This window comes from Syngnathoides biaculeatus, chromosome 21 (assembly GCF_019802595.1).
Source record: "Syngnathoides biaculeatus isolate LvHL_M chromosome 21, ASM1980259v1, whole genome shotgun sequence".
Lineage (NCBI taxonomy): Eukaryota > Metazoa > Chordata > Actinopteri > Syngnathiformes > Syngnathidae > Syngnathoides > Syngnathoides biaculeatus.
The window spans coordinates 5,162,036-5,171,995 of NC_084660.1; the positions used below are offsets into that span (position 1 = coordinate 5,162,036).

The following is a 9,960-nucleotide window of genomic DNA, read 5'->3' on the forward strand; positions in this document are numbered from 1 at the left end:
AGATGCCTCAACCTTTCACTAACAGCACCACTTATTTTTCAAGAAAGGAGGAATGCAAAAGTTAGGAGCTAAAAAAAAAAAAAAAAAAAAAAAGTTGCCATTTATGTGTTCACAGGAATTTCTCAAGAAAGAATTTAGTGAGGAGAATATCTTGTTCTGGCAAGCCTGCGAATACTTCAGTCATGTCCCAGCGACCGACAAAAAACAGGTAAGTCCGCTGGTTTTCCTGCGTCGTGGCTGCGTTCTTGAAAATAGCCCCTTGGTGCGTTTGTCGTAGCTGTCCCAGCGAGCCGGCGAGATCTACAACAGCTTCCTGTCGAGCAAGGCAACCATGCCGGTCAACATCGACAGCCAAGCGCAACTGGCCGACGACGTCCTCACGTCGCCGAGGCCCGATATGTTCAAGGCGCAGCAGCTACAGGTCGAGGAAAATTCTACACATTTCGGGCTCAACGTCAACAAAAACATATTGTGACGGACCACCTGGACACAATTAATTTGCCTGTGCTTTCCCATTCCAGATCTTCAACCTGATGAAGTTTGACAGCTACTCCCGATTCCTCAAGTCTTCCCTCTACCAGGAGTGCATGCGTGCCGAGGTCAATGGCCTACCGCTCCCGGATCCCTACCAGATCCCCTGCAGTCCAGCGCCATCCAAACACAGTGCCAGTTCGGACCGCTCCACGCTTTCCACTCCCAAGAAGGTACTTTTTTTTTTTTTAGTGCCTATTTATTTATTTTTTAAAACTACCGGTTCATATCAGTCGAGCTGTTACACCGTTTGCGCTCTTACCTTTCAGGACGGCAGGAAACAACGATCCGGCAGGTCGCTCAACGAGGACAGCAGAGACGAGAGCGCTGACAAAAAACGTGGGATTTTCTTCTCGTGGTCTCGCAATAGAAGCTTTGGCAAGGGTCCGAAAAAGAAAGACATTGGCGACATTAACCTCGGTGAGTGCAACGAACGACTTCATGAAACTACTTTTTTTTTTTTTTTTAATGCATCTCATGATTCTGTGTGCAGACTATTGGGGTAGTAATGGCCGAAGGGAGTCCCAGGGCTCCTTGTCTTCAAGTACCAGTCTGGAGATGCCCACTTCCTGCTCTGCTGGCAAGATAGAGGTAACATTCCACTGGGCAGATCACCATGGCAACACACAGAGCCCACTTTTTCCCCTTTCTTTTTTCTTATGTGCTAGCCCACTCATTTTTTTTTTTTTCCTGGAGCACATATCGCTGCGAGAAATTCACTTACAGTAGTTGAGGACATTGCATCATGACATCACGTATAAGTTCAGGTGGTGAAAAGTCATTTGACCAAAGGGAGGGAAAACGGGAAATATTTTGAATTGGGATAATAACCTAAACTTCTGCTTTTGTAGTTGAATGTTGCACTAATCACATCAGGTCAATTTCTTAAGATAGCCCAAACCCAAAAGTGGTGTCTAGTCCAGCAGTGATGGAAAACCTACGGCTTGAAAACACTGGACATGCCGAAATAATTTTCTACTCACTTTCAGTCAGACAACCGGCACTCAGTGGGCGCGTGGGAGCGCTCCTCGAAACACTGCAGCGTGGCGCTGCCGGACGGCTCCTGTTCCTCCGTCGCCCTTCGGCCCGGCGCCTCCATTCGAGAGGTCCTCCAGGTTCTGTGTCACAGCATCAGTGTCAACGTGGCGGCGGTGGATCTCTTCCTGGCGGGAGGCGAAAAGGTACACAAAAGAAACACTTTAGCCCGGGTAAACATACAGATATGTCATTCCAGGGAAATGATTTAAAACAAAAAAAATCTACCATTACAAAAAATAAAAAAAAGACAACTTTTTGTTTTTTTTTTTAAACTCAAAGCCGTTAGTGTTGGATCAAGACTGCATGACCCTCAGCTCGCGAGATCTGCGTCTGGAGAAGAGGACCTTATTTCGGTGCGAACAATCACCATGACGACCGAGATGCATCGCGTTTGTGCGTTCACTCTACTCACGGGCGTCTTCTCCTCACTCCTTTCAGACTGGACCTGGTACCTATTAACCGCTCAGTGGGGCTGAAAGCCAAACCCACCAAGCCGGTCGCTGAAGTCTTACGCCCCGTGGTGGCCAAATACGGCCTCCAACTCACTGATCTGGTGGTGAAAATAGTAAGTTGTGTGGGGTTGGAGTGCCACAGGGTGGAGTACCAGGGCTACAATTACTCTTCGTTACCCACGGGGTTTATTTGCGTGCCGTGGCTTGCTACTTTTATCCCGTGTTCCGTTCCCAGTTCAAAGGGATCGCCTCCTTTGTTGTAGAGTGGCCAGACTGAACCTTTGGACTTGGGAGCCCCCATATCCAGTCTAGACGGCCTGCGTGTTGTGCTGGAGCGGGCGGACCCAGCCTCATCCAAAGGTAACGCACTAACCTTTTGTCAAATACTGGGAACCTTTTTCATCGCATTGAAAAATATATACAGTACATTAATATCATTATTTGTCCAACTAAATGAAAAGAATATAAACATTTCAACATGTCCACCACTGTAAATCTGCTATGGTACAATAAAAGCCTCGAGTCTTACATGCGCTTTGCTGTCCACAGAGTCGTCCAAGAGCTCATCCCTCAAAAGCCAGCCGCCAACCAGGAGTCTCTCGGCAACAGTAAGTCCGTGCGATCTCCGGGGGCCGCCTCTTTTCACCCGGATTAACATTTCGGCCATTGCCACGAGCGGCGGGGGTTTTCTCTTCACCCTAACACGGCTGACTAACATCTTTCCCACGCGGACGGTGGCAAACGACGGCGCGGTCGAATCTGGCCGCCCCCCTAACAAGCGCTATCGTTGTTGCGTCTGCAGGGAGATGAGCGGTCAGCAACGCCAAAGGAGTTTTGCGGGCGAGCAGGTGGACTGGACTCTGCGTTCCCTGGCGAAAAGAGAAAACAGAAAAAGATTAATATAGATGAAGCCGAAGGTAAACGTCACTTCTTTCATCTCTCTCACTGCTCAGCTGAGCCTGGCCCTGAAGCAGGGCTGAACTCAGAATCTCCAAAATCAGCCTAAAATAGTCTCCTCAAACCAAAATGTCAGACACGAGAGGACTCAAGAGTGTTTCTGTTTTATGACAAGTATACTAACTTGGGCCCCGCCCAAAGACATTAACTTTAATATTGTAAAGGTCAAAGTGCAGATTAAGTTCATCCTGAACTTTCCCCCCACAGCCAAACTTCCCAAACGTCAGAGTTGGGTTTTTTTTTTACATTTGAAAAATGTCACAGAACACCCCACTTAAAACCAAACAGGGACTGAGCCCTGCCACAAAAGATTTGTAATGGCCTATAGATGCCACAAGGTGGCATCACAGCACCTAATCATCAGATAAGCCTGTAGCCTTACAAAATGAGACTCCTTCCCTCACTTCAACAATGTATCTTTGCACCAAGATGTTACCAAATAAATACTTTTCTATTAGACATCGCTTTTAGCTCAAAAACAACCCAAAAATAGGATTAGTTTGGATAAAAATCAGCATTCATAGTTTACTGGATTCTCTTGAATCGCACGTGGAATACACGCACTATGCATTTGGTAGCAATAGGCAAAAATCTTTGCTTTTGACCAACTAAAATGGCCGCTTGAAACCAAAACGGTTGACATCCTATTTCCTGGGTCGTCCCTAAGCCCTACTTCGGTCTCTGGGGTTGCTTCCCGGCCTATCCGCATGCTTAATGTCTCCGTCTTGAAGCTGCTTGGCCATTTGTTCAATTTAAGTAAAAGTTTGTCCTTTTTTCCCCCCTGGTAGAATTCTTCGAGCTGCTGAGCCGGGCCCAGAGCACCCGGGCCAACGACCAGCGTGGACTACTGACCAAAGAAGACTTGGTGCTTCCCGATTTCTTGCGTCTGGTGCCCCTTGCCGCTTCAGGTTCCTCGGTGCCGGCCTGCTCCACGCCGGACTCTCGGAAACAAAGCCACGAGAACGGCGCCCACCCTCGAGGGCCGCTGGCCTCCGGCCTCCGCTCCGAGAGTTTGGACTCCTCCCTCGGACACTCCGGGACCAGGCGTTGCCTGATGCCCCCGTCTCGCCACACGCCCTTCGGCTCCCACTTGTCCCCAATCACGCGGCCCCCCGACGTCCGGCCGAGCCTTCGCACCGTGGAGGAGGACGCTCACGCCGACCTGACCCTGGTGGGGGAGGGCGACATCAATAGCCCCAACAGCACGCTGCTGCCCGCGTCTCCCTCACCTTTGCCATCCCTGGAGGGGAGTCTGCCCGAAGCAAACTTCACCCCGCCGCCGCCAACCTGCCCACAGCCTCAAGACGCTGATGCAAAGTCCGCTCCAGGTACCGCGTAGTACGCCGGCGTTCCCTTTTCCATTCCATTATTTCACCCCCTCATGCACTTTAAACGGATTTGGATTCTCTTATCTTTTTGTTCATCCGTTGATCAAGAGCCACAATAGCCTGTAAATAATTTGGTTAGGAGTTTGTATTGTTGGCTTGATTGATTTTATTTTTTTTTTTGGGGGGGGGGGGGGGTAAAAATATGCAAACAAGTTGGATATTTTGTCAATTCCAGAAATTCAAGCTGCTAAGGGTCCTGTAAAAAGAGCACAAAATCAAAATCGTCACATACTGCTGTGGGATGGCATTTCATTCAATCCAGGCGCGTCCCTTTGAAACAAAGCCCCCTCATTCGTAGAGGTGGCGGACTCATGTCACATGACATGTTTGGGTTAAGTCAAAGATGGAATTTGCTTGGCTCAAAAAAAAAAAAAAAACAACCTATAAAGAATCAACTTTGACAATGTACTTGACTTGACAAGTCCAAAAACAAAAGTGAGATGATTATGAAGGTGTTATTACAGAGTACTGCGCACAAAGTGGCTAATGTGCAAATTTATGCTGTGACTGGGCAATACTTGATGCGTGACCTGCTTCTCCCCAAGTTATGACTCGACTCACTTGAAAATGAGCGGGGACTACATTTGAGACATGCTGGATTTTCGTCACAGCACTCTGGGATTTAACTGAAACTCAGATTAAAAATTCCTCCCACCTCCGGCCACGATCGTGCGCCGACCGGAGCGGAATGCCATCCCAAAGCGGAGTGCGGTGTCTCGTCTGATTCTTCCACGCCCCACTGAGGCTCCTGCTCAAAGAAGACATTGTAAAAAAAAAAAAAAAAAAAAAATTGCTACGCACAGCTGTGGAAAAGCTTTTTCCCGAACTTATTTTCGATGTTGCCAGGTGATGAGATGTTGGAGAAATAGCGCTGATGGTTGTGATTCTGTATCTCTCTTTGGACCTGCCAATCAAATGTGTACCTGTCATTTAGTATATGGAATAAAAGCTCCAATCGGATGTGACGCTCGTTTGTCTTTTTCCCCACCCTGGAATCTTTCATCCGCCTCCGCACGCTTTTTCTGTTCTTTGCTTGGTAGCGTCGTTCTCGTCGGCCTTCTTTTTGGTGTTGCTGCATGGACTTCTTTACGGCACGGGGGTGTGAATAATGTTGTGTGCTCGTTTGGCTTCCAGCCCCAGCTTCTTTCTTGCGCAGCGCTGTATGTAGGTGGTGGTTACTTTTAGGGTGTTGCATTGTATTATATTGTCTGCAAAGGCTACTTCTACTGTTGTGGCAAATCAGTGCTGGTGGCGGGGACGCCGTGTTATTTATCGGAGTTGACTTTCTGCCCGTGCCAAAGCATCTTTTCTTTGACGTAAATGCATTGCTGCACGCTACTTTTTTCCCCCTGCGATATTCTTCCCCACAGGAACTAATGGAAACACAATCTATACATTCCAGAGTCAGAACTTAAAAATAATAACAACCAAAACCTAAAAGGAACATTTTGACATTGTTCGCTGGCCGACATGCGTTCGGGGAATTTTAACGGCTCAACACAGCAACAATAAGAAGAACTAAAACCCTCCACACCTGACACCAAAGCCAGTTTTTAAAAGCGGAACACTATAATTGTGCACAAAACCACTCAGGAGAAGTTCTTATTAAGGCAAAACATAGCAGTAAATGCAATGTTTTTTTTCCTCAAATTATCTATTCAAAACCAGCAGAGGACTCCAAAGTATATCCTACATCTATCATTAATGCAAGAGTCGTCAAACCTTTTGCACCAACTTACCAAAAAAAAAAAAAAAAAAAAAAAAAAACAACCATCATTTAAATACAATAGCATAGTATGCCTAAGTGTTCAATGGAGACGGGACAGAGATCAGCTAAAAAGTACAATTATCGCAAGCCACGCTGACAAACTTGAGTAAATTATGAACCGTTTGAGCATTAACACGGCGCTAAAATATTGGGAAATTAATGATTCCTTCCCCAAAAAATGTTTTAATTGCAGAACTTCGGGGGGCAAAAAAATCGTGCAGCTGTGTTTTTAATGCACGTATATTTTATTATTACGTAGATTAAAACATAAGTGTACTAGATTTATAAAAAAAAGTTTACACGACTTAAATATGCAGTTCCAATGACTTCACCTACGACTACATTGAGAATCAATGTTCTGAGAGCTCTGATTGGTTCCCTGCCATTCCAGCAGACAAATTAAAAAAATGACCCATGAGCAAGCGCTTCAAAATCTCTAAATTCCAACGGTCGCTCTGTTCTCTGTGATACGTGCACAAAATGGCTGCCGTGTTGTCTGTTGCCAAGCGCCTGATTCTTCCCGCCGCTGGGTGCCATGGTAACCATGTACCGCTGATTTTACTGTATCACTTCAGATTTCCATCCATCTCCCAGTTTTGAAACAAACAAACAATAACACTCACGGGGAGAAAATCAAGTGACACTAGCATTCACAGATATGCCTATTTTATAAAATATTCTCAACGCCTGATCCTGTATCTGTTCATGGTTCCCTCAGAGGGCCGTTATAAGTGTGGAACAAAAATATTTAATCATCATGATATTTACATCATCAGTTTATGAAGTAGTTTTGGAATCAGAAATCAAGGGTAATGTGCTTTTCAACGACTTATGTTTGGTAACACAAAAATGCTTGTAATATCTCAACTTTATCATTTATGATATATGACAATTTGAAATTTGGGTACAGATTTTTACAGGAATCGTGGAAATTGACAGTAGGTTTGGCTTTGCGGGCCACATAAAACCATGTGGCAGGCCAGATCTGGCCCCCCGGGCCTTGCGTTTGACACCTGTGCTGTATCTAGTTTGATAAATATACTGTATAAAATGTGTACAAATTAACAATCAAAATACATTTCAGTTATTATACTGAATGGCATCAATTCCTTTTTCCACTAGAGGGAGCTATCGCACAGTCTAAACTTTTGACCAGCATGGCACACCCCCACCCCCTCAATTATTATGAATGCAGAAGAAGAAATTAAGGCCTTCATACAATTCAGAATAATAATAAAAATGACAACGGCATGACAGCATGGAGAAACACCACATATCGGGAAACTATGATTAATGGTTCCTAAGCAAGAGAATTGTGGCGCTCATACCAGCATCGACGCATCACTTCCTGGTGCGGTTTTACTCAATCCCAGCACATTGTGTCATTCTGGGTTTTTTTTTTTTTTCTCGTTTATTTTTTTCTTGAAGGAGGTCAGCTGTTGAAGCTCACAGGGTGTGTTTACATCAGCACCGACGCGGCACTGAATCACTGACAGTTTGTTGCGTGAATCCCAGGGGAAACTATTTCTCCTACGGCAGCTGGCCGCCATTGCGCAAGGCTGTCGGATGATGCAAAAGTCAAGCCAGGCACGCTTTCGCCCGCACGCTTCTCCTCCGATTTCAAATTGGACGACGGTAGAAATACCGAGCTTGACCCACGACCAAAGATGGAAACCACAAGGCTCGTTCGTCCGTCTTCTTTGGATCGGAATCACACCCCAAAAAAAAAAAAAAAAAAATGCGCACGACGGCAGCATTTTTCCATTTTTTTTTTCTAACTTTTGTCTGATCCCAAAGTCCAAACAACAGTAAAATTACTTAATTACTACTTTCGAATTGCATGACAGCAAAGAAAAGACATTGTAAAATGGAATCCTATTTCTGAAAGGTACTCGAGTAAATAGGAACATTAGGCAAAGTGGTGTCATCAAAAAATGTCAAGGCTAGCATATCGCAAAATGCTTCATGGTCAGCAATTATCATCTGCACAGTTAAGATGACCATTTTCGGTGCAAATGAATGAATGACATCATTCAGCTCACTCATAAATCATGTTATATTATACATGCAAAAGTGTCTTAATCACTTAAAGATACTTCTCTTTTTTATGGGGGGAGGGGGGCGCAAAGTTTATGAGTGGCCCAAATATTTGACACCTGCAATAAATATTAGTTCTGGCGCTGCAAACAAGGCTCTGGGCAGAACTTCGAAGCAGATATTTTAATTTTAAAGTCGACTTAGCCGAGTTATTTTACTTTTTTCCCCCCCAACCTCAATTGTATTTATTGATTGTTAATGTAATGCAAGGCTTATAAAAAATAAGGTCAATTTCTGTGTTTTATTTTGTATAACTCGTATTAAAAGCTCCTTTTTTTTCGTTTTCAGGCGCCGGCTGCAGCACCGAAGCTCCTGGCGAAAAGGAGGCTTCCGCGCAGGAAGTGATGGACGTGGAAGGGGTGCACCTGGAGGAGGTGGCGGCGCTCGACTCCCCCCGGGGGGATGAGTCAGAGCTCAGCCTGAGCTTCCAGGGCTACGTCGCCGAGCTGCGCCAGTGCCAGAGCCGGATGAGGAGCGCCCAGCAGAACCCCCACGGCGGAGCTCGCCCGGACGAGTCGGACTGCAAGGCGGACCTCTTTAAGGCCACCGTCGTCTAACGGACCCCCGAAGGAACCCCGAAACCCACCCAATCAACTCCTACCCCGCCCAACCTCCATTCCACTGCTGCACTTTGAAAGCCCCGAGGAAAGGACTCAAATAAGAGCTTGCACAACGTTGTCAATGCCTTCCCTCTATTAAATGATCGATATTGTACATTCCAATTCTGGTGTACTCTGGTAATTTCCGTTATGTTTTCTGTTTTTCGGTATCACTTGAAATTTGCCATGAAAAATGACAGCTTCTAATACAGCATGTACTTTTTTGTGTGTTTGTATCCGTTTCTTTAATGTAAAATGTCAGAACTCTAATATTTTTTGCATTTGAATTTGGTAATTATTTTTGGTTGTAATTGATATTTTATGATTAATTCCCCCCTCACTCAAAAAATTTGTCCATTTAACAGTCATGTTCAATTTTTTTTCCGCCACTATATTTCTTCGAATTAAATATTTGTATTTTATTTCCCCCCCAAAAAAACAAATCTTGCTGTTCATGAAAGACAATAAAATATACAATATTTTAGGCAGAATTTGGACATTTCATCCTTCGTGCTTCCTGTGTTAATTTACAATGACAGTTGAATATTTCCTATACTGTCTGCTCCCGTGATTGAAGTTGTCAATTAAAAACAAAAAAATCTTCACTGCCTGTTGGTCATTATTTGCGTTGTTTGTGTAATTACTACTTCTTTTCTCCCAAATTAAAAAAAGATCAACAAGTCAGATTGTTAGCATCTGGACCAGGCCATGAAGACAGCTGGTGGGGATTAGACGTTGGATAATACGGGGGCGGGGAGGGGGGTTCTTTTTTGGTTATCTACATTGCTACATTTCTGTCGTAAAATTTCAACCAAGTAACACACATTGTTTTATACTTTTGTAAGTTGTTTAAAAGGGACATACTTTCTCTTTAATCTGTAATTTTAGGGGTGCTGTGATTTATTTGCTGTAGCAGTAAGACATTGTACTATTGGAAATTATTTTGGGGGGACCCCCCCCCAGCTGGGGCTTTCCTTTTGGAGCGGACAACCTATGGATCAACAATAACTTTGTTTCCATCGAGGTCGATAAAACAACGCCCCGTTCCCTCCCCTTCGCACCCTCCCCGCACGCAGGTCCGCGATGGGGGCCCGACGGTGCTCGAGGCAAGGCAGAGTGCGTGGGCCGTC

General features: G+C 45.1%; 1 protein-coding gene and 2 long non-coding RNA genes across 4 annotated transcripts in view; 1 reads left to right on the forward strand and 2 right to left on the reverse strand.

Moving 5' to 3' along the window:
• The window catches only part of LOC133494497 (uncharacterized), a 15,803-nt gene extending 13,092 nt beyond the window's left edge, over positions 1-2,711 (reverse strand). The window contains exons 1-3 of the long non-coding RNA XR_009793310.1: positions 2,551-2,711; positions 1,515-1,694; positions 794-904 (exon numbers count right to left, since the gene is read on the reverse strand). This is a non-coding gene — a long non-coding RNA (uncharacterized LOC133494497). The remainder of the gene's footprint in view (positions 1-793; positions 905-1,514; positions 1,695-2,550) is intronic.
• The window catches only part of rgs12a (regulator of G protein signaling 12a), a 21,748-nt gene extending 12,259 nt beyond the window's left edge, over positions 1-9,489 (forward strand). Inside the window, exons 6-18 of one of the 2 annotated variants that reach the window (XM_061808375.1) lie at positions 116-208; positions 278-421; positions 522-704; positions 801-951; positions 1,025-1,122; positions 1,521-1,712; positions 1,849-1,922; positions 2,008-2,134; positions 2,285-2,381; positions 2,571-2,629; positions 2,824-2,938; positions 3,767-4,306; positions 8,520-9,489. In XM_061808375.1, the coding sequence (XP_061664359.1) occupies positions 116-208; positions 278-421; positions 522-704; positions 801-951; positions 1,025-1,122; positions 1,521-1,712; positions 1,849-1,922; positions 2,008-2,134; positions 2,285-2,381; positions 2,571-2,629; positions 2,824-2,938; positions 3,767-4,306; positions 8,520-8,788 (2,142 nt within the window). In that variant the 3' untranslated portion in view covers positions 8,789-9,489. The remainder of the gene's footprint in view (positions 1-115; positions 209-277; positions 422-521; positions 705-800; positions 952-1,024; positions 1,123-1,520; positions 1,713-1,848; positions 1,923-2,007; positions 2,135-2,284; positions 2,382-2,570; positions 2,630-2,823; positions 2,939-3,766; positions 4,307-8,519) is intronic. The other variant, XM_061808376.1, reaches the window with a different exon arrangement.
• Positions 4,491-5,520, reverse strand: LOC133494501 (uncharacterized). Its single transcript, XR_009793316.1, has 2 exons — positions 5,355-5,520; positions 4,491-5,270 (listed from the first exon to the last, which is right to left on the reverse strand). It is a non-coding gene; the product is annotated as an uncharacterized LOC133494501 (long non-coding RNA).
• Positions 9,490-9,960: the final 471 nt, after the last annotated feature.